This window comes from Trachurus trachurus (genome assembly GCF_905171665.1).
Source record: "Trachurus trachurus genome assembly, chromosome: 8".
NCBI classification, from domain to species: domain Eukaryota; kingdom Metazoa; phylum Chordata; class Actinopteri; order Carangiformes; family Carangidae; genus Trachurus; species Trachurus trachurus.
The window spans coordinates 6754019-6777910 of NC_139905.1; the positions used below are offsets into that span (position 1 = coordinate 6754019).

Here is a 23892-nt window from a genome sequence, read left to right on the forward strand (position 1 = left end):
GGAATTCTGGGGCCCCTGAAAGAATACTAAAGTGGGCCCCTGACTTTTCCACTTTTTTTCTTAGACTACGTATGTATTATCATTTTTTATTTAGCCTACTTTGTTTTGATGCTACTGCAGCATTACTATGAGTATTAGTCAGGGTCTTATGCAGAATAATTCAGTCATTCAAATATCTAGCCTGACAAGCCAGACTATATCATTAATGTATAGTATGGCAACGACCGGTAGACCTCGGCTCAATCCAGGGGGCGGGATGAAGGCTGTCTTTCAAACTGCCTCTGCACGCAATAGGGTAGCGCTACGACTAATCAGAGCAAAGAGCAGGATGACGTCAGCCTGACAAGCCAATTAAAATGTATGTCGTCATCCTGCCCAACGACTCTCTAAACAGATAGAGCGCTGTGATTGGTGAACACAAACGGTGTTCGAGACTCAAAAAGTTCCTATGGCTCGTTTCTAGACCCACCTAAGGGTGACTAGGCTGACTAGCTGACTAGGCTAGTCAAAATGTCATTTCTAGTCAAAACGAATGACTCGTCACATAAAAAGTAGCTTGTTTTTAAGACACTTTTTGCTTATTTCAAGCAGATTTTCACTTGAAATAAGTAGAAAAATCTGATAGTGGAGCAAGTTTCTATGGCTCGTTTCTAGACCCACCTGCGGAGCAAATATATTTGCTGCCGCTAGGGTGCGTCTAGATTTCTAGGCTAACAAAGATTAGACTATACTGGGGTTTTTTGTGGGCCATACTGGGCTCTGGGCCCCTAGAATTATCATCGCCTTTCTCCCCTATACAACGGCCCTGTGTGTGTGTACGTGTGTGTCGAACAGTTTTCACCACCACAGGTTCTTCAGCTGCAGTTTGAGTCTGTGTTTTGTACTAATCCTTCACTAACCACTCACACTTTGCTCTGCTGTTTGTGTCTCTGCATGGTTTGTCGTGTGGCGTGGCGTGGCGTTGGCTGCCTACAGGGGCCGTACCTAGTGCACGGCGAGCAGCAGAAGCGGGAGGGGCCCCTGTCAGAGTCCAGAGACCACGATTACCAGAGCGAGCTGGGAGGAGGGAAGCCCCACCACCAGCAGCAGCAGCAGCAGCAGCAGCAGCAGACGTACCTGCGCTCCTCTCGCGGCCAGCTGCGAGGAGGGAGTGGGCGGGGCCTGTCGCGACAAGACACCTTCGACTCGGAGACGCAGGGCAGCCGCGACTCCGCCTACACCGAGGCCGGCGACTCCTGCATGGACATTGAGACCGACCCCTACGAAGAGCCCGAGCCGTACCGAGGTGGCGGCGGTGGCAGTGGGGGGGGAGGAAGCCGCCTCCACCTGGCGCAGCATCACCACGGCGGCCGACAGGCGTCCTGGGAAGACGAGGGCGCCGACGAGCCGGACCAAGAGAACCTGAACCACCCTCCTCCGATGCCGACGAGCCGCGAGTCGCAGCAGCAGCAGCAGCCGGGGCACGGACGAGCCAAGCTGAGGGAGCGCTACTGCCAGGAGCCGGTGGACACGACGACGGGGGCCAACATGAGCCGCAACAAGAATCAGGACGACTGGGGGAGAGACGTCTACATCCGCTGAGCTCGCATCATCATCATCATCATCACCACAGAGGCAGCGAGCTCCCGGACGGACATGAGGACGGAGGGACATGAGGGGGAGGGGGAGGGCGTCCACACTGCAAAAACTCAAAATCTTTCCAAGAATATTTGTCTTATTTCTTGTCAAAATGTCTAATTTCTAGTCAAAACTAAACTCTCTCCACTTAAAATAAGACTCGTTACCTAAAATTAACTTGTTTTTAGACAGTTTTCACTTGTTTCAAACTCATTTTCAATTGAAATAAGTAGAAAAACTTTACTTGGGGACTCTACGATGAGCAGAACTGAAATAGATGACGATCAAAAACTCATGACAACTCACGATCTGGATGTTTTTATCATAACTCGGCTTTTGCAAACCGAATTATGCATAAAAAGACGCTGTATCTCCTTTTCTAGAAAAAAAGCAAGGATTTTGGTGAAACCCAGCCATGCTTGAGTTTTCTCAGGAACGGAGTCACGTAGAAACAAACGGTTTGTGGCCGTTTGAAGCATACAGTTTCACCTTTTAAATGAGCCACAGTATGTGTTCGTGGCAATAACATAGAATACACTATGGCTCTACAAAAATCGTCAAAAATGGTCTAAATTGCCGGTACACTTGACTAAAACTTTGGAAAAGAGCGCAGCACTTAATGAGTTAAAAACAAGCTACTTTTTATCTGATGAGTCTTATTTTAGGTATAATCAGATTAGTTTTGACTAGAAATGACATTTTGACTAGAAATAAGACAAATATTCTTGGTAAGATTTAGAGTTTTTGCAGTGCAGATCTGCAGATCTTGGGTTGAGAAGGAACTGATGTCTGGGGTTTGGGGCCACGCCGGTCAGGCCGACAGATTTAACCTGTTTACATCCCAGTACCTACAATGTAAAGAAACACATCGACTGCCAGACGCCATCCTCATCCAGTTCTTCTTGCAATTCAATTTATTTATGTTTAGAGAAATAATATTGGTCTGTTTTTTGTTCCTTATGTTTAAATACTGCATGAATATCATGGATTTCTCTACTGACAGCACGAGGACAGTAAAAAATGTGTTGCGATTGTGAATCTCTGATTGTGATCTGATCTGTGCGACTCGGTCTCTCCTTCAGTTGTAGAGTAGAGGCTACGAAGGCCGGTGGAGCTGTAGTCCGTCACGTCCGTCACGTCCGTCCGTCCGTCCTCTGCGGTCTTAAACAGGGTCTAACGACGTCACCGTCCCCGTGTGTGTACAGTGTCAGGGTTCTTCTCCTTCTTCTTTACCTTAATCTCGCTCTGTGCTTTGGGATTTCAGGGTGAGATGCAGAGGTCACGATGATGAGTCTCTTCGCCTCCACGCTCGTATCACCCAGACCTTAAAAAAAAAGCTGGTGGAGAAGTCGCCATATTTCAACATGAAAACTTAAAAACCGTCGTTGCTACGCTCATGTCAGCAAAGAAAACACTCCAAAGACGTTTACTTCCTCTTCTTCTTCCTCTTCTTCTTCTTCTTCCTCCCAGTTTTTTTGTTTCTCCCCTTTTCACTCGTTCTCTGGCGGTTTTCTGACGCGGTCGTCACAGTCGTGGTCGTGTGAACGAAGTGTCCTGCCTTAGTCACTCCCCAGTCCCACCCCCCGATCCTATGAAAAAAAACAAAAAAAAAACACCCTTAAGTCAAGAAAACTCCAATCACAAGTGCCGGAAACGTCTCACCACCAAGCCATGTCCACCACTGCCGCGGTGGGATGTCTTAACTACTGTTACACTCGTTTTCATACCAGAGCTGAGTCCAGACTCAGAGGCCCAAACCAGGATCAGATGGTGACGGTCCGACTCGGGCTGCGTTACGTTATGATGTCACAGTCGAGATGAGTCGGTAACAAGTGGGAGCTCTGTTTTAGTTTTTGCACCTGAGAGCAACAACACAACAACACTACAACACTAACTGCACAATACTGTCAGTTTGACTCATTTAATGACACAAAAACAAGATGAAGAGGCTGATGAACTGTTTGATGTTGATGCACGGAGCGGCCATCTTGGATTCTTTCTTTCTTTTTTCCTTTAGTTGTTCGAGAGGGACAGTGTACATTAATGAACATTTTAAAAGGATAAAATGTAAATGCACCCAATTATAGCCAAAAGGCTAATTTCCATTGGCAGTTCCCCCTGCCAGAAGGAGCATGGAGGATTGTGACCTCAGGGTTACCTAGAGTGGGTGAGAGTGTCTCATGGGTGTCACCCTCACAGGGATTGGGCCAATAACACCAAACCTGGGCGTCACTGAGTTTAAACACCCGAGTCGTCCACCATTTTTCTGTCTACAGGAACTGATGAAACGTCTTCAAGACAAAAACTAAGTCCAGTTGACTTGATTCAGTTGCCTAGAGACGCCTTTGACCTGGACAAATGAGAAGTTGCACAGCCAGGGTTTTTCAAAATTTCCACTTCTAAGATTTGTCTCTGGTGACGCAGTCGAATGGGAACTGAAAAGCTGCTGAATTCAACTTCTGGGTTTTGCAAAGTCTGGCTGCTGTCCCCTAGCAACATGTGACGTTTTGCATTATTGGTTGTAACAGTTGTAACAGTCCTCAATATTTAGATTTAGATGCGTCTCTCTGACACACAATGAATCTTGGGATACGGTTTGTTTCGTCACAAAGGATCAACCCATTTACAACCTTTACAACACGAATTTTGTGACAAATCCCTGAGGTTTTCAAGTCTCTGTTGTTTACCATCGTTACCCATCAGGCAGTGCATCCTGGGATAGATTCATATGTTTATAAGTAATGAAGGATCCAGAGGCCTCTGAACCACGTGACCTCTGACCCTGGACTCAGCTCCGCCTGCGTGTCTCTCGGTGTCGCTGTGCCCACGCTGTCGCTCCAGCACGTCGCTCATCTCGTTTTTTTTGTTTTGTTTTTGTTTCTTTGCACCAGTTTCGTCTTCGTCTGTTTATCAGGGCTAATTGTTATATAACGAGTTCCTTGTGTGTGTGCGCGTGCGTGTGTGTGTGTGTGTGGTTTACTCACTCACTCCCGACCTCCACCTGAACAGCTTAGAGCTCGTCTGATATTAAACAACACCACTCTCTTCTTACTCTTGATTTCAGACTGAATTCGTGTTGTTTTTTCCTGTGCAATTTAATTTAATTTTTCTTTTTTTTTTTTTAAACCTTTGATTCTTGTGAGGTAGTGAGAGGAGAATCCGGTCGGTGGTGGTGGTGGTTGGTGTTGGGGGTGGGGGGGGTGGGATTTGGGGGCGGTATAGGATCAGCCTTGGTCTTTTACGCAGTTATCTATAATGGAGAATCCATGAATGTCTTTGGTGGGCTGCCTCGGCCCGCCCCGTCTTCAGTTGAATAAATAAATATTAAATGATGATCAGTAAATAATGTTATTGTTGCGTTATCGCAATTGTTAAAACTATGAGATAACATGTATCATTGGTGCCTGACTGTAGCTACATTTTGCTTTTTCTGCCTTTCATTTTTAATCTGTGGATAAATTCGTATTTTAATTAAAAATTTAACCAGAAAACGCTGTTTGTGTCACTGGTGATGTCATCTCTCTGCACTGCATCTCAAGCTGCATGTGCATGTTTGAGACTTTAAGAAGCAACACAGTGGATTGATCTTTTTTTCCAGGTTTTATCTTCATTATTTCAACCTGTTGAACACAACAAACGATGATAAACCACCCGACCTGCACATGCAAACATCAAGCTGTTGATTTCTCATCACAGCGACTCTTCTGAGAAACTATAGGAGGACATTTCACTTTTGACTTTGTTTCCTCATTGTTGTTAACAGGTTCAAATACCTCCTCTGAGGCATGTTAAACTCACACCTGCCAGGTTTGATGTTCAGGGAGGAAACAAAAAAGAAACAGGCGCTGACTCCAGGATGTGGTTTTCATTTTTAATTTTCTCGCTGTCGGTGTCATTTTAGCTATTATATATCTGCAGTAAAGGAAGTTAGACGGTGGTTTTCATGCTGACGCTCAAACGTGAGAGTTGTTGTTGCAGAAGTGAGAGGGGCCCAGTGTGTTACTTTAAATTAACATCCTGTACAAAGTGACAGAAACTCAGTTTATAGGAACAGAGAAGCTTCACACAGTCAGAATTACTAATATAATCTGTTATTAAACTCTTAAATGACACATTTTTACTTGAATTAATATTAACAAAGTGTTCTTTAACCATCAGAACTATGTAGAATGACATTTTCTTCTTGCAGGATGTTATTATTGTAGGTGTACATGGATCTTATTATCTAGTTTAGATTTATTTCAGATCAAATCCTCATGATTCACAGATTTAATGTGGTGAAGCACGTGTAATACATGCACTAACATGAAAATACTCCACTAAAAAGTGCAGTTAATGCAGTATTTCATGTTGGTGAAGCACAAGTACAAGGTAGTATGACATGGTAATACTAAAACTGAAGTATAAGTGTAGCTACAAAATACTATAGAGCAGGGGTGTCAAACATGTGGCCCGGGGGCCAAAACCGGCCCACCAGAGGGTCCAATCCAGCCTGCGGGATGAATTTACCAGATGTAAAAATGACATAGAAGACAGTAGAGGCATTATGTTTTTGAAATTGTATGTAGTTTTCTCAAGAAATTTCAGGTTGGTCATAATATGTTTTGTAATAGGATTGTTCCTTTAATGTAAACATTTAATGCACTTCTTTGCACTAAAACAAAGAGAAAAGTTTAGAGTTCTTATTATTTGTAGGATATCATGCTATTATTTTACCAGTCTGGCCCACTTGAGATCAAATTGCACTTAATTTGGCCCCTGAACTAAAATGAGTTTGACTCATCTGCAGGGGGAAAAAATCCCAGCAAGGGATGCAAACAGCGCGCCGAAAAGCGAAACTCGCTTTTTTCATGTATCCGCGTGCAGTCGGTACGTACATTACTGTGTCAGGCAGGTGTCTCCCACGGAGCTCTGCCCCGTTTCAGAGGTGAAGGAGAGACGTCGCCTCCGCGATGTAGAATGTGTTCAATTAAAGTGAAACTAACACATTATATAGGCTATGTCCATTACACACTTTTAGGCCTTAAAATGTCTTAAATTTGTTGAATTATTGTGTTCAAGTCTTAAATAATTTTAGACAGGTCTTAAATTTTCTTATGCCCACCATGGGCGAGCATTTCACTCGCATTTGCCCCTAAAAAAAAAAGACATGTGTGAACCGGGAAAATCACAAAAAAGAAAGAGCACAACCTGCGATTGGTCCAAAACTACAAATCCCACAATTCTCTGGCCTCAACAATAACAGTAGTTAGTGTAAGTAAGAGAGAGTGGAGCTGTAGGTGAAAAGAGGAAACAACGCACGTCTGGTTCTGTTCTATGTTGTTCGTTCACACTGTCACCGTTTATTCGTTACGTCCGCGGTGTAAAAGGCCGTGACGCAAAGACGCGATTAGGCGCGAGACGCGGTATACGCGACTTTTTTTTTTTGCGACGCAATACACGCGATTCTTTTATGGCGACGGGACCCTCGCGTCTTCGTCTATTTCATCGTGTTTGGTGGGAAGACCCACAGGGGCTTCCCACACAAACACGAGGAACGCTTTTTTTTCGCGCGAGCTTTTACGCGCAACCAAACGCGAGATACGCGAGAAATGCGATTTAACGCTCGTTTTCACTCGTTTCAAAAAAAATTCACGAGCCCGCCAACAACTTTTTTTTTTTTTTTCAAAGGAGGTTCAACTGGACTTAGTTATTTGTCTAGGAAGACGTTTCACCTCTCATCCATGCGGCTTCATCAGTTCATGTAGCATCTGACCAGGCTGAGACTGGTCCAACTATCTGGTGTGGAGACTCAGTATAAGTCCAGTTGCTTTCGATTTAACCTCCTTTGAAATACTATGACCTGGACAAATGAGAATATGCACAGGCCTACAACAACATTTCTGCTCTCACCAACCATGGTTGAGGTCACAACGCTGCTGTAGCTGCTCTGGAAGTCCGAGACGTCTGAGGCCAAACGCCGCCGTCGCTTCTGGTCCATGACGGCGAGTTCCGGGCTGATGAGCTACAGAGACTTTAGAGTCAAACAGGAGCAGCGCGTCGCTGTGTCGGACTGTTTGTTTGGATTTAATGAAGAAGCTGCACAGAGTCAGGTGAGCAGAAGCTGCCCCCCCCCCCCCCCCTCTCACCGTGGAGCCGCTGCTGTCTCACAGCCACCACCGACCCCTAGAATAAAACACCACTAAGCCGTGGACGGTCGCTGCGTGGATAAAATGCTGACGACCAAAACAGCCGCCACCAGGTCACTGACTGGAGAGTTTTAAAGTCGGCACATGAACGCAGCTCAGACCGGCCGGTGCCTCTGCGCGGTGATCAGCAGGACGCTATACCCAGTACCGGCCAGCTCAGTACAGAGGGAGGGGGGGGTGGGGGGGACGATAACGTGACGCACAGTATACTGTTATGAGACACATTATGCATCCCAACTGTCTTTTTTTTTTTAGAGGATTTTTTTTTTTACCAAGAATGCGCCCAAAAAAATCATGATCCAGGGGCCAAAATTCGAAACAAATATATATTTTTTAAATCATAGGCTAATTCTCATTATTCTCCTGATGTCGGTTTAATGTAAACAGATTGCGCTGATATGCGTCATGTGACAGCGGGGCAGAGCTGCAGCTGCTGTGCTGTGATGGACCTGATCAGACTGGTGGTGGTCCACAGTCAATCAGTCCCAGATCCTCCACCGTCACCAGATCCCCCGAAAGCCCCCGCAAATAATACATCGACAAGAAGTTAAGTGGCAAGTTGCACCTTTTCGTCGGTTTATTATTTGCGGATTATTTTTTTTATAGCCTATATAACGTCACTGCAACATGCGGCTCTCAGTGCTTGTCGGTGTTGTGTCTATAAATTGTGAAATAACTTTTCCTCGATAGAAATATGAGACTTGGTCGATAGGTTTCATTCATCCATGTTTTGGCAGACGATACAAATAACCAATGATAATGAGATTTCCACCGCGCCGAACCAATCATGTGGCTGGAATAGAGCCAGTCAACAGTAACATGTGCATTTGTTTGGGTTGCTGCAGATGTGCACATCAGCTGACACCGCCGGTAAAAGAGAGAGAGAGAGAGAGAGAGAGAGAGAGAGAGAGAGAGAGAGAGAGAGAGAATGAGTGTTGTCTCGAAAAAAAACAGTAAAGGAGAACTTGGACAAGTGACTGAAAAGACGCGTGGTGCGTAATGGGGACACCAGGCAGCTGGAGCGGACCGCGGTCACGGTGCGGCCGCTCTGCTGCTGCTCACCTCAGTGTGTGCGACAACTCATTCATGGTTGTCTCTGATTATACTGGTAACATCCTTCCTATTCACCTCCAATGTAGACGCGACGTGCGCGCTCGTTACCCAAAAGCGGCGCGTATCCGCGTGCAGTCGGTGCGACGGCGCTGCCGTTTTTCCCCCCGTGCATGTCCGTTGCTGTGTCAGGCAGGTGTCTCCCACGGAGCTCTGCCCCGTTTCAGAGGTGAAGGAGAGACGTCGCCTCCGCGATGTAGAATGTGTTCAATTAAAGTGAAACTAACACATTATATAGGCCTATATGTCCATTACACACTGAATGGGATGTTAAATCCCATGTCTTTATTTCTTCAGTTTATTTTAATAGTAATAATTATGACTAACATTCAGTGAAGACCTAAAAATCAGTATCTCCAAAATTGAAATATTGCAATGGTTTTTATTTTTTTAAAGCATTTTTAATCTAGAAATGTTGGCCTTCTGAAAACTGTCCATCTATATGCACTCAATACTTGGTTGGGGTTGAACTACTGGAAATTGACTTTTCTGTGATATTGTTAATGGTGAGCCCCCCCCCCCCCCCCCCCCGCCGCCCGCCCGCCCGCCAGACAATTCCTCTCTTTTTTGGTCCTGACCCGTTTGCATCCCTGCAAGGTATAAATACAGATACATAGATATATAAATATATGTTTGATATGATAAAACAATCAAAACGAAATATTTTCATGACTTAAAGTTTAGAAACAACACACATGGCTCTGTACTGTATTGATTCAAACATCAAATCACAGCAGCAGACAGTTCATCCATAATTATAAGTAGTGGTATTAGAAGTATTATTGGTGTTGAGGGGGTAATTAGGGGGAAATCCCGGTGGAAAGTTCTTTAAATTCGCAGTTTTACTTTCTGTTGGATCAGGACAATAAAGTTCCCGTGACACAGGGAGGGGAGAGAGAGAGAAAAAAACACACTAACTGTTTCGCTTCCTCTTTCCATACATGGAATAAAAATGCACGTACGTCATCGGATGCTTTTGATGTTCAGGGAACTCTTCAGAAAACTTTGTACTCAGCTCGTTTCATTTGTTTACTTTAGTTTGTTTGCTTTAAAGTTCATTATTAGGGGTAATATTGTAATTTTACAGGTGGGGTGGGCAGAGGACGAATAATCAGCAGGTGTTTTATTTCACATTGGTGCTAAAAATGACAAACTGAATTGATTTAGGGGAAATATTATTACTTTAAATGACTTAAGTGCATTTAAGTTTGTGTAATTTGAGGTAATTTCGGTTCTATATTTAATCTACAGTGTCTATAACCTTAAATAAAAACACATCAGGTCACGTCCTCACCTGTCCGCCTGCGCTGACCTACTAAAATTGAGATATTTCCCACGGTACGTGAACGCAGCGTCGACTGAAAACCCCCAGACTTCCCCGGAGCTCCGCCTCCTCAGGTCGGACTGAAGCTGATATTAGCGGAGGGAGTCGAGCCGGTGACACATTCAGCTGTTCACACACACACACGGAGCAGGATTACTCACTTACCTGAACACACACACACACACCTGTTGGACATGGGCTTCATGCTGACTAAGATGCTGGCTGTGTTCGGAGACAAAGGTGAGACACAAACTCTCGCGTTGTTTTATTAAAGTTTTTGTCAGGCTCTTTTTAATAACCAATGTCCTAAACTAGTCAGTTTAAGTTGATTTTATTGAGATTAAACTGTTAAGAATTCCTTTTCTGTTGTTTTTCACAATCTATTGTTTTGATATTTTCCATTTTAACGTTTAATATCTTTATAAAATTAATATAAATATACAAATAATATAATATATAAATGTAATATTCAAACTGACTTAAAGTTAAAGTTCTCAGAAGAAAGTGTTGTTTTCCCAGGTATTTCAGGCATGTTGTGATGTAATGACTGTACTGTACAGTCTGGTCTGGTGTACCTGTCTCCTATCTTATCTGTGTGTCCTCTGAGGTTTAAACCAATTATGCAACAACTCAAGATAAGACCCAAGTGAGAAAACCAACCAACTTTCTCTTCTTCTTTTTCTTCTTTTTTTTTTAACTTTTCCTGCAGAACACAAAGTTATTGTTGTGGGTTTGGACAACGCAGGGAAGACGACCGTCCTCTATCAGTTGTAAGTACTTTGACCTCAGCTGTGTCACATTGTCTTATATTATATATCATCGTCTGTCCTCCTCATGCATGTGTCTCATCATGTCTCTGCTTAATTGTTTGTCTCGTCCAGTTTGACCAAAGAGGCCGTCCACACGTCACCCACCATCGGCAGCAACGTGGAGGAGATCATCGTCCGCAACACACACTTCCTGGTCTGGGACATCGGAGGACAGGAGAGTCTCCGAGCCACCTGGAACACGTACTACAACAACACGGAGGTAAGAAAGACGACCGGTCACTGGCATCAGCAGCACATCTGTCCACAGTGTAACAGCACAGCAGCACATCTGTCCACAGTGTAACAGCACAGCAGCACATCTGTCCATGGTGTAACAGCACAGCAGCACAATGAACAAAAGAGTGAAGCAGAACATGGTCAAAAAAGTCAGAAACATAATTTTTCTGAAGGTTTAAAGACTCAACATTTGAGTTTTAGCTCTTTTATTGCACCCAAAAGGTAGAAAAAATCTCCCTTTTTTAAGTTTTAATCAGGAATAATTCACAATTCAACACATTTAGGTAAGAGTCGACAGTGAAAGTTGTGAAGTCTGATGTTCAGGAGTGAAGACAGAAAGAGAAAGTATCAAGTATAAATGTTTACGTGTGACTTGCTGCACATTAACCTTTACTGTCTCCTCACTATCACTATCACTATATGTGCTGCTGCTGCTGCTGCTTGTGCTGATAAAGTCTGTAAACTGGCACTGTTACATAAGTGTTTATTATAAAGTACTAGATATGTGTGCTTCTGTGTGTTTATAGTTGTGTGTCTGCTGTGTTTGTGTAGATTGTCATCGTGGTGGTGGACAGCACCGACCGAGAGCGACTGACTCTGACCAAAGAGGAGCTGCACCAGATGCTCGCACACGAGGTACGAGGACACCACTGATTATTACATGATGATTATATTAGTTTATATATCAGCTCAGCTCTAGATTGACATTTAATACACAGTGCTGACATTTCAGACTGACCTTAAACTCACCAGACATTACCTTGTTAACTTTTTTATTTGCATATTTATTTAAAATGTCATCATATCGTGGTATAAAGACATACATTTATGTATGTATTTCTCTCTATTCTTATCTTATTATTATTTAACGTAATGTAATAATAAAGTATGTGATTCTGATTTAATGTAGTTAGAAGCAACTAATGATAAATTACACTATAATGAAGCAGATATAAATTATCAATCAAGTGTTTATTTATTTATATAGAACCTTTCATACAAGCCAAAATGAAGTGTTTCACAAACAACTGAACGTAGAAATAACAATAATATATGAATAGTTATATGATATAAAAAGAGTTGAATCAGTAAAAGGATAACAATAGCACTACAATAATGATTGAATAGTACTTAAAAGTTACAATGAAATATAACCAAAGCAAGTAGGCTATAAACACTAATGTGATAAACTTAAAAGAAAATTACATTAAAGCCATTAGTTGATTACAGTTCTTGACAGATGCTTTAATAAACACACATCTGTCCATACAGCTATATAATTATAGTGTGTTTTATGCTGCACATTCATGAATTCATGAATAATTTATCAGTTTATAAGTTGTAAGTATGTTTTTAAATCATGAATAAAAGACAGAATGATCAGAAAATGTGTTAAAACATTTTATTTTCTCTGTTTTATGACTTAATTCACCTGGATGTCATCAGACTAATTCATCACGTTAGTTCAGCTTCTTTGACGTGAAACCGTTTCTGTGTTTCTGTGAAACCGCCCATCTCCAGGTTTCATCACACACGCCTGGTTTTTTTAAACTCGTACGTTGCGCAACAACTCACAAACCCATGACGCGTCGTGATGAGGAACTAGTCTCGGCGTCGAGCGCATGACTCAGCACGTTGATATGTGTTTTTCCTGCTGAGGCTGCTGTTCTTTGTTCAGAGGAATGTGACGTAGGGTTTTTTTTTCCACAGTGAAATATGTATGTATGTACTGTATGTATGTGTAATCTGATCTGATCTTCTTGTTGCTGTGGTAACGTTCAGGAGCTGCAGAGCGCCGCCATCCTCGTCCTCGCCAACAAGCAGGACGTGAAAGGTTCGATGACGGCGGCCGAGATCTCCCAGTGCCTCACGCTCAACAACATCAAAACACATCCGTGGCACGTCCAGGGCTGCTGCGCCCTGACAGGGGAGGGGTGAGTCACACACACACACACACACACACACACACACACACACACACACACACACACACACACACACACACACACACACACACACACACACACACACTTTCTCTGCCTCCGTTCATTGTTGTGCATGAGTCAGGAAAGAAAACAGCTGTGTAAACATCTGTCTTCTCCTCTCTAGTCTTCCTGCCAGTCTGGACTGGATGAGGTCACGGGTCGTGGCGAACTGAGACGGCGACCGATGGAGGGGTGAGGGGATCGAACTCCCTGAAACTGAGCCAAACGGAGTCCAGTCGCCATGGTGATTGATTTACAGTGTTAAGGCAGATTCCTGTGAAGATGTCACCTGTGATAGAGCCACACCTGCACTGCACGCTGTCCTGGGGGCGGAGCCACAGAGACACAGCTGGGTGGTCTCGGGGCAGGTGGACGCCGCGTTCACCGGACAAAAACAAAAACAGGGTTTAGGAATCAGACTTTTCTCTCAGTTTGAGTTTTTATATTGAGTTTCCTGCAGAAGCTCGTGTGTCGACGTTTCTACACACTCTTCTGTTTTTTACTTATCAAGTGACAGAAATTCCTCAACTTCATTAAGTATAGGCTAATTAGCTGCACTGAATAATCCAACCAACGACCTGAACATGTTGTTCTTCCTCATGGTATGTAAACCGTGCCCTCATGTTTCCCAGAAGCCTTTGTGTGGAATGATAACGATCTCATTCTGACCTCTGATCAGTGATTGCGTGTCACTGACGACTTCCTTTCCACACCAGCCTGAACATCCGCTCACAGCTGCCTGAGGAAACTGTGTTGAACAGCTCAGCTGCCTGAAGAATCAAACTGTGTTTAATGCCAAAGAACAAACAGAACAAAGATATGCTGTAATTTATTTTTTAACAAAAAGGCTCTTGCTGTATTTACGGAAAACGAGCTGGCTGCTAATTACTTTTTGTCTTTATTTAAAATGTACATATTTTATTTTTTTCTATGAATAAATCTTATTATTGTACAAAAAAAGTGGGGTGAATGTGTCATCTGTATTATTCTGTTTATGTGGTACCTGCAGCTACATGAGAAATCCTAGTGCAAGATTATTTAGATGTATTTAAATCATTTCTTCTCCATGTTTGTTATTTGACCATTGGAGCCTAAATCTTTTTTTACAAATTGATTCATTGATTGATTGAATGTCTTACTGAATTGTCCTGCTTAATGTTGTCCTTACAAGACACTGTTCAATAACAATAGCCATGGCTACAGGGCTGAGCTCATAGTTTTACAACTTTACAAAATAGAGAAAAAAAACATGAAAATCATCCGATTTCCCTTATAATTTAAACATAACTTTCTCAGTTTTTACAGTCAAGTGTTTTCTAGAAATCCTGCTAAAACAAAACCTCCTCTTCCCATTGTCTTTTGAGAACTTTGTGAACGGCCCACGGGCCAAAACCGGCCCAGCAGAGGGTCCAATCCGGCCCTCAGGATGACAATATCAAGTGTGAAAATTACATAGAAGACAGAAGAGGCAGAATATTGTTGAAATTGCACATATTTTTATCAAGAAATTCCAGGTTATTCATAATATGTTTTGTAAAAGGATACCCTATAGCGCATTAACTGTAAACATCTTATTAATGTACTAAAACAAAGGGAGTAAAACTAAACTTACAGCAGCGTTACGGTGATGATTTTACGTGGCTCTGTAAAATGTTCATGGACGTAGGTATCCTTGACATAAAAGTCACATCTTCCCAGGGGGCATCCGGATTTGAACCGGAGACCTCTTGATCTGCAGTCAAATGCTCTACCACTGAGCTATACCCCCGCGCGGTTTCTCTATGGCGAAATAAGATTATTGATACCAAGATGCGACACATATGAGAACTGGGGTTTTATATGTTATATTGTATTGCTGTTCGCTCCGTGTAAACTCTGTATTACCACCGTGTTTCTCTCCGTCCCTGTAGACGTGTTACCGTGTTTTATGAACGGTCGCTGTATGTAACCGCGTGTCTAACGTGCAGTGCGTTACTGTGACCGCTAGGGGGAAACCTTTCTGCTGCCGCCCTTACATGGTTACAACCATTTACCTAGTATGTGTAAAATTCTCCTATTAGTTGCCTATATCACGGTTTTGAAGTCCAGTTTGTGTCCAAACCATGGCCCAAACTGGGGCTGCCAGGTCTGGGAGGCAAAAGCAGCCAAACAGCAACTCAAAACCAGCCCAGAACTCAAAATATGCCCATAAAAACCCATGTTGCATCAAATAGCAAATTGCAAAATGTACTATAATATCTATAAAGGTCCTATAGGCTAATTTATAGTATATCATCAGAACCTAAAATATAATTTGGAAAACCTTATTTTAGCTCAGACATTCACAATACTTTATTCATATACTTACAGTAAATATGTAGCAGTGCCGGGCCAAGCCTCCATGGTGCCCTAAGCAAAATTTGATTTTGTTTTGTCATAATGAATAGTTGTGAACATTAATTTGCTGTAATCCATAGCAGAACATTTTAGTTATAGGACTGACATTATTATTAAGGTTAATCAGGAGGTGTAATGTAGGCTAAGATAATAGTGTGGTGGACCTGAGGCCTCACCACAACCAGCTGGATAGCTCACTGACTTTGGATTAGGAGGCATAAGGTGTAATCATATTAGGAATTGTTTTGTGTCATTATTAGTAAGTATTATCAAGAGGTGTGATGTAATGTATTAGTGGAGGTGAGGTGAAAACATCCAGCTGGAGAGTGCTGTGGGTTATATAACTGACTTTGGACTGGGGTTCAAACTCCATATGGTCACTATCTCTTACTGAATGAATGCAGGATGCTCAGTGCAGCGAGGAGGCATAAGGTAAGTGATATTCTTACAGTCTCTCATTCCTAAATCAACAGTTTATCCTTTCCCAGGCCCAGAATCCAAGATAAAGATTTGGAAGAATATTCACCACTATTTGTTTGACCTCAGCCACATTCACCATTCATAGTTGCTCTTGGGGCGCCCCCTGGTGGTCAAGGGGCCCTAAGCAGGCGCTCAGTTTGTTGCTTTAGGCCTTGAACACAACAGGTGATGTAGAATTTTCCAACTCCCCAACACAATCTGACTCCCCCAGTCAGAGCTATTGTGGGGGAGTCAGACTTTGTTGGATGAAAATAGGGACTTGTACTTCCTGTTGTCAGTGTTTTACTTAATAAATAATTAGAAGTAGCAGGCTACATGTACATCAGCTGATTGAATTTAGTGCGTGTGACATGTCTTTGTTACTTTATTCTATATTTTGTCGAGTCCCTGTTTAAACAGATAAACAATAGTTTAAAACAATAAGGACAAAATTATGGTAATTATGTTAAAAAATCAAATTAAAATCTACTAGTGCGAGTACCAATAGTAGTACAATCTGAAGTTACATTCACAGTTGTTGTTTTTATGTGATACTGTTTTTTCTTCTTGTCAGAAAAACTTTCAAAAAACACTTTAATGACTTAAAATGAATGATTAATGAATTTAAATTACTCAGTTTGTCTGGTCATCAGTATAAAGTCTGGAGGTATTTCAGTTGCTTTTTTTAAATAATAATAAATGACTTGAATTAATAAATATCACTACAAATAATCATGTAATCATTTCAACACCACTGCAATCATATTGTGTTTGTTTTTGCATCTTATTGAGGGACAAAACAGCACGAGTATATTAAAATATTATTTTAATAATGACCAAATTATTATCACAACAACCCAGTTGGTCATTGACAAGAAAAAAGCTACAAGTCAGATTCGTTACACCACGGCACAGCGGCGTTTCACTTTCATTAAATAAAAAACTGTAGAAAAGTCACTGACTAGTATTAGTTTACAGACCAATGACTCGTTACAAAAATAAAACAGTTAAAGAGGCTGATGACAGCCAAGACATAATATGTCAATCTCTGATCTTGATCAACATGATGCATAGACTCGTCCCTTCAGGAACAGACGAATGAGAGTTGAGCATTTTCTGCTGAATACTGATGTGAGCGTCGGCCTGTGTGGAGAGAGGCCGACATTCTTTGGTGTGTTGTCATGACAGGTGGGACAGAGCTGGCGGAGGAAGTGTCCCGTTCATGGACGAGGTCAGAGGTCAGAGGTCAGTCCGCGACCTCTCCGGTGTCCCACTTGGTTTTGGGTTCCTGCCACCACTCGGCCAGAAACGACTCCTCGTAGTCGCCCATCCCCTCGAACTCAGAGTCTGGGTTTTCTGGGGGAGCGGCGCCCACTTCTTCTGGACTCACCACATCCTGAAAGTTAGAGAAAAAAGAAACACTGTTAGGCGAACAAGCGTTTTATCATCTGACTTCAACAATCCGGCAAAGTTGATGCTTTTTCCTGCTTGTAGCTATAAATCAGCGGAGCCTACAGTACTTCAGCCTTCCTCCCCCCTCCTCCCAGACTGGGGTGGGAGGGGCTGACCTGAGTTAAATAGATGTGGCACAGCCTCAGTGGCCGACACCTCCCAGCCACATACCACACACTGCTGGCTGGAAAACATAACCCCCCCCCCTTTCCCTCCCCTCCTCTCTCTCTCTCTGTTTTCTCTTCCTCACCCACTCTTCCTCTCTATTTCATCCCCAGAGACTTTTTTTCTTGGGTTCCTTCCCATAACCTGAATAGCAGCTTTAATCCTTCAAAGTAAAAGTGTATAACCCCAAATACATCACGGATGTTTTGATAGGTTTTTTTTTTTTTTTTAAAGAAGTGTAATTTATACAAGATTCAACTTCAGCTTGATCCCTTGTTATTTACATGGGCTGAAAAAGAAAAAAGCTCACGCACATCCAAAATGCAGTAGGTGCTGAGTCCGAGAAAGTTAAACAAGGCAGAAAAGAGAACTCGCAAAACTGTCTTGTCCCGAATTAGAAAATATATTTATTCAAGGGCTACATATTAGTATTTTCTATTCTATTCTATATTAATATGTAGCCCATGAATTTCGGGAGAAGACAGTGTTGCAAGTTCTCTTTTTTGCCTTATTTACATGGGCTCAGATCTCAGTTCACACATGTATCTCAGTTGGAACAGGTCTAATAGATCAGGGGTGTTAAACATGCGGGATGACAAGTGAGGACAGATGACAGGCAGAATATTGTTGAAATTGCACATATTTTTTATCAAGAAATTTCAGGTTATTCATAATATGCTTGTAAAATGATAGTTCATTAACTGTAAATATATTTAAAATGTATTAAAACAAAGAAAAAATACAAAGTTATTTTTATTTAGAGGGTTAACATGCTGTTATTTTACTGGTCCGGCCCACTTGAGGTCATATTGCACTGTTTGTGAGTTTGACAGCCCTGCACTAGATGTTTGGGACAGAACCTCTGAGGTCATGACCTGCTCCCTGTGTATTTGCATCACCGACAGAAACAATGTACAGTACCTCATCATCTGTTTGTAGGTAGTTCAGTGCAAACTCCAGCATCTCCTTCTGTTTGGTCGTCTCGTTAAAATACCTCAGGGCTTCCTGAAAGACAAACGTGGAGCAGCAGCTGAGATCAAACCCGCCTGTAACAGATTTATGACGCTGCACCGGCAGCAGCGGCAGCAGCGACGTGGCCTGTTGTCTTTTTGTTTCTCCCCTCTGTCTGGAAGCTTTAATGTGTTTACACTGATACCACAATTATTTAAGACTGTGGCACCTTCAAGGCAAAAAAAAAAGGTTTATGGGCCAGTTCAAAGCTGGAACACTGTAGCTGCCAACTCTAGTCTACACCCAGCAAAAAAGACAGGAAAATAGTATATGAGTTTATAATTACCACCTCTAGATTGTGTTCATTTTCAGGCCAAGACCACTTGATGCTTGTATTTTTATGCCTTGGTTTATTATAGCCAGTGTGAACTTGGCTGACGCTTTGTGCCGTCTCTAAACAATCCAAGCTGCGTCGCCTTAGTCTGGAAGCACAAATGGATGAAAGATAAACAACACATCTTGACTCACAGGCCGAGGCTGGAAGTCCTTCTCCTGCAGGCCCCACTGCTCCCGGTAGAAGCGGTAGTACGCTACGTTCTGCAGCATCACCTGGTCTTTGGGGTCAAACAGCATGTAACTGGCTGCACACGGAGCAGCGTTCTTCACATCGTTCACTGCGAAGGAACAACAACAAAACGACCCATGTCACATAAACGCATCACGCAGCATCCTGTGAAAAGTTTGCAGTTTGTCACTGTCCTTACATTTATAATAGGAAAACTGGAGGTAGTGATACATGGTGGCCACAAACTTCTCCACAAAGAAGCCCCCGACGCTGGGAGTCAGGTGCTCCTCGCATTTCACCTTACACTTCAGCACATCGGTGTAGAGATCTGTGGAGACAGCAGCACAAAGACACAACACTTTTTATTCTCCTTATCCACGACAACACGCTGCAAAAACCACAAGAATCCAAACAAATTCATTTTAGGTTCTTGCAGAAACTGGTGGATTCTTTTGATACGACATCTTAAAAAGCTGCCAGTGGAGCACGTCCAGTCCAGATTTCATCTTATTATCCAGGATCAGAGTTTTTACATCAAGATCCTCTGGTATTTTGTGTTGTGAACTTTGCTCCAACTTCTCTCCACTCACCTGCCAGCGTGGGGTAGAAGTCCTTGAACTCCAGGATCTCGTACGAGCCCTCGCAGCCGGCCGAGCACAGGCTGTAGACCTCGAAGTAATGCGTGATGGCCTGCTCCATGTGCCGGGCGCTGGCGCTGTAGTCTCCAGTGTTGTAGAGCGTCACGCTCTTCAGGAACACACTCTGGGTGGGAGAGAGGCTGAAGGTGAATACGATGTGAGTGACACTGAGCGGAGAAGAAAGACGACGGCGCTGGGTATACGAACCTCGTAGGGCTGCTCCTCGTGGTCGATGAGATACTCCTCCACGTCAAACAGGGTCTTGTAGTAGTTCATGTTCTTGGTCAGGTAGGGGTCAGTGGGGTTCTTCTTCAGGAAGGTGTGGGCTGCTGCGATGGCCTTCTCCACGTTGTTGGCCTGTGGAGGAGGAGCAGATGGTGTCAGAGCTGTTCCCTCTCTGTATCTCCAGTAGTAGCACAGTTCTCCAGACTAACTCTTCTTACACTCAGGCCACAGTGGCCCCCTGACTTCAAATTTGAGGAAATTTAGGGGCGCACAATGTAAATGGACTTGCAAAGCCAATATTCACATTTCCTTTTCATTCATGATCCTCACACACATCGGCCTGACACCTGTGATGACAGAGTCGCCACTTTGACTTTTCACCTGTGTTAACCCTCCTGTTGTCCTTCTGGGTCAAATTGACCGATTGACTGTTCCCTTCCTCCATCCTTCTTTCTTTCCTTCCTTTCTCTCTTCCTTCTTCCCACAATCCTTTTTCCCTTCCTTCCCTTCGTCCTTACTTCTTCTTCCTTCCTCTTTTGATCCAATTGACCCTCCATCTTTCTTTCCTTCCTTTTCCCTTCCTTCTTACCTTCATTCTTTCCCTATACATTCCTTCCTTCATTCCTTCCTTCCTTCCTTTTTGACCCAATCTGTTCCCTCCCTCCATCTATCTTTCCTTCCTTTTCCCTTCCTTCCTTCCTTCCTTCCTTCCTTCCTTCCTTCCTTCCTTCCTTCCTTCCTTCCTTCCTTCCTTCCTGCCTTCCTTCCTTCCTTGACCCAGGTTGACAACATGAAGGTTAAAAAAAGAAAATGCAACTTTACTGGTTGCAAATGCTCAACTAGATGAGAAATCTACTTGCACTTTAGGGGCAAACTGCTTCCGTTTAGGGCCAGTCTGGAGCCCTGTAGCTACATGACGTCTGACATCTTCACTCCAACAGCTATTAACATGTAGATAACAGATGTTACAGCTCTAACTTGGTTTTATATTCAGGTATGTGGCAAAGAAACTAAACATGGCCTGAAGGATGAAATACATTTAGGAAGTAACAAACAGTCAGATCTCTTCTTAAACAACCTTCTGGAGCTGATAACTGAAAAATCTTCATGATCTCTGTTTCCAACAAACAACCAGGAGCTGATTAAAGGTTTCAGACAAAGAGTTTTGAAGTGGTTGATGTCAACAACACATCAACTATCTGAAGTTCAATTGAGTTAAAGGCCTCTGATGTTGCCTTTCCCCTTCATTACACCTTTAATCTTGCCTTAACTACAATAACCTGGAGTACGGAAGAGGATTGGGGCCTAATGTAATTTTTGAAAATGGAATTCCGACCAGAATGTTTATAAAATTCTAGAATTTTTATAGAATTCTGGAATGTTTTTTTTTTTTCAATGGAATTCTAGAATTCCCAGAATGACATCTGCCCTTGATCCTTCTACAGAGTTCTACACCCCAGATGTGACCAGAGGTGATTTTACGCACAACTTTAAGACGAGTTCAGTCATTCTGTGCCTCGTCAGCACGCACACACACACAGTGATGATGACTGCGTGGAGGTGTGCGTGCGTGTGTGTGTGTCTGGCGGAGCAGAATAAGGGTATTGTTTCGGGGGAACACTGGGAGAGACGTGGCACATGCTCAACTCCTGCCCGGTCTGCAGCGCGCGGGGGGGCAACAAAGCAGCTGGGGAGGATCTGACTGAGCTCCAACACCAGACAAACACTGAGCAGAAGTTTCCAGAGTCGATGTGAGACTGCGAACACTTCTGATGAGTGTGTGCGCTGAGTTCATTCACACCACCACCACCACCACCACCACCACCGCGGCCTGTGTCCGGTGTCCGGTGTCCCTGCGCTCCTCCCCCGGCCGCCCTCTAACGGGCAGCTCGCGCTCTGGCTACACAACAATAACTCCATCACATTTCTGTCTCACCCACTTTGACGCGAGTTGACGGTCACCGTGTCACATGGAATAATAGTTCTGTGTAACTACGCGCTGCAGCTGCTGCCTCAAACTTCAGTACCGGGGGCCTACTTTTCCTTTGCGCACCGCGTCACAGCCCCGTTGCGCTCACCTGGTAGTACGCATACTGGATGTACCGGTACGGGATCCTCTGGTCGAAGTCCTCCAGTAGATCCCTGCGGGGGTACGACAGGTTAAACACCGGGAACCCCGCCTTGCACTTCTTGAGGCACGCAGCCCTCAGGAGGATGTGGCGCACGACGCGGAGGCTGCTGTCGGCGAACAGCGAGTCGTTGTCCCGGGACACCGAGCTGCAGTTGCGGCTGCAGAACGACTCGCTGTCCCGCAGCAGCCGGTGGAGCCGCAGGCTGAGCTCCAGGAACTTGATGCTCTCCTTCCAGTTCTGCGCCCCGTACTGCTCCAGCGCGTAGTTGTACGCCGACTCCAGCGGCATGATGTCCTTCTGAGGGAAACTTTTGAAGCTGTACTTCTCATACTGAGCCTCCACCGGGACCGGGACCAGCACCGGGATGAGGAAGGCCAGGCACAGGCTTTTCAGGAGCATCGTCGGTCGCCTCCGCCGGCTCCAGCGGGAGTCTGTTCTTGTTTTGAATGGATCTGGAAGTTTCCTCCTCCTTCTTCAGCAGCACGGATTGCTCATGTCTGCCTGCACGTATACAGGCTGTGAAGGCGGCGCAGAGCTGGACGCACAAAACAACAACTTCTGGTCGTGACTTTCAAAGTAAAGCTCCGCCTCTTTACGCTAGAAGAACCACAACATGCACTGTTATGATTTTAATCAGTGTATCAGCACACCGATGCAACTGAGCGTGAAAATTCCTCACGAGAAAAAAAACATGTCTGTGTTTGTTTTTTCACATCAGCTAGGCTAAATAAAGACTGTCAGAATAAAAAAAGAAGAAGAAAGGGGGGAAAGTCCCTTTTCTCTAGTAAATAAAACAAGAAACAGGTGTTAACCTATCTACACATGCAAGACGGCAAAGGCTAATGGTGAAAAAGCCTACTTTTCTTGTTAAGTCTATGCTTATAAAACTAATATTTATCTTACTGTGGGTAAGACAAACTAAATTAAAGGCTCTGATAACCTTTAGCTCTTACAATAGGCTATGTAGTGTGTACATATCTGTTTGGAGCCCAATATCTGACAGATTTCACTACTGACAATTAACTTGAAATCTGAAGTCTCAACTTCCGGTATTAATGGCGCTAATCCCGGGTAACTTGACTCAGACGTCACTGAGTTTGGAAACCCCAGAAAAGAGGGTCCGGTCTTTCCTCAGTGTTTCCATGGTCAAACCCCCGATAGACCCGTGTACCCAAATGTATCACATTCATAAGAATCTAATCTCATTGTTTAGTTTTTGTTTAGTTTAGTTTTTTGCACACTTAGAATATTTTTGCTGGCAGCTCTTGGACTGTGGTCACACAAGGCTTTCATAAAAGACAGTGGCTGTGTGAAAAGTCCTTCGTATTTACAGTCTGGCTGTGATTTGTACATTCCGTGAAAACCAACAAGCTGAGACTCGAGTCAGTGAGTTTAAAAATCCACCACTTCTGGGCAAATCTAATCTCTAATCTCTCACTTCATACAGAGGCAGTCGGAGGCCCCACAGGCTCCTCTGGTAGGCTACAGGGTGAATGCAGATGGTTAGGGTCTGTTTTCTGAGGCGGATACATGTGTTCAAAAGCTTTTTCCACTGTGTATAATATAAAGAAAGGATGGCTGCAGAGCAGAAGGCAGCCATACTGAGCTGTAACACCCAGAGATAACTACAGATCTCGGTGAGGAACATTATAATTTCAG

At 43.6% G+C, this 23892-nt stretch overlaps 3 protein-coding genes across 3 annotated transcripts in view; 2 read left to right on the plus strand and 1 right to left on the minus strand.

Moving 5' to 3' along the window:
- The window catches only part of cacnb1 (calcium channel, voltage-dependent, beta 1 subunit), a 32367-nt gene extending 30618 nt beyond the window's left edge, over positions 1-1749 (plus strand). The window contains exon 13 of the mRNA XM_083977394.1: positions 976-1749. Coding sequence (XP_083833520.1) covers positions 976-1581 — 606 coding nt within the window. The 3' untranslated portion in view covers positions 1582-1749. The remainder of the gene's footprint in view (positions 1-975) is intronic.
- An 8603-nt stretch (positions 1750-10352) lies between these two features.
- arl5c (ADP-ribosylation factor-like 5C) lies at positions 10353-14142 on the plus strand. Its single transcript, XM_083977392.1, has 6 exons — positions 10353-10479; positions 10949-11009; positions 11121-11268; positions 11838-11921; positions 13068-13219; positions 13395-14142. The coding sequence occupies exons 1-6, from the start codon at positions 10434-10436 to the stop codon at positions 13441-13443; spliced, it is 540 nt and encodes a 179-aa protein (XP_083833518.1). The 5' UTR covers positions 10353-10433; the 3' UTR covers positions 13444-14142.
- A 2772-nt stretch (positions 14143-16914) lies between these two features.
- On the minus strand, positions 16915-22701 carry p3h4 (prolyl 3-hydroxylase family member 4 (inactive)). The gene is made up of 7 exons (XM_083977386.1): positions 22180-22701; positions 20084-20233; positions 19829-20000; positions 19438-19566; positions 19202-19347; positions 18644-18727; positions 16915-17501 (listed from the first exon to the last, which is right to left on the minus strand). Exons 1-7 carry the CDS (start codon positions 22630-22632, stop codon positions 17352-17354), a joined length of 1284 nt encoding a protein of 427 aa, XP_083833512.1. The 5' UTR covers positions 22633-22701; the 3' UTR covers positions 16915-17351.
- Positions 22702-23892: the final 1191 nt, after the last annotated feature.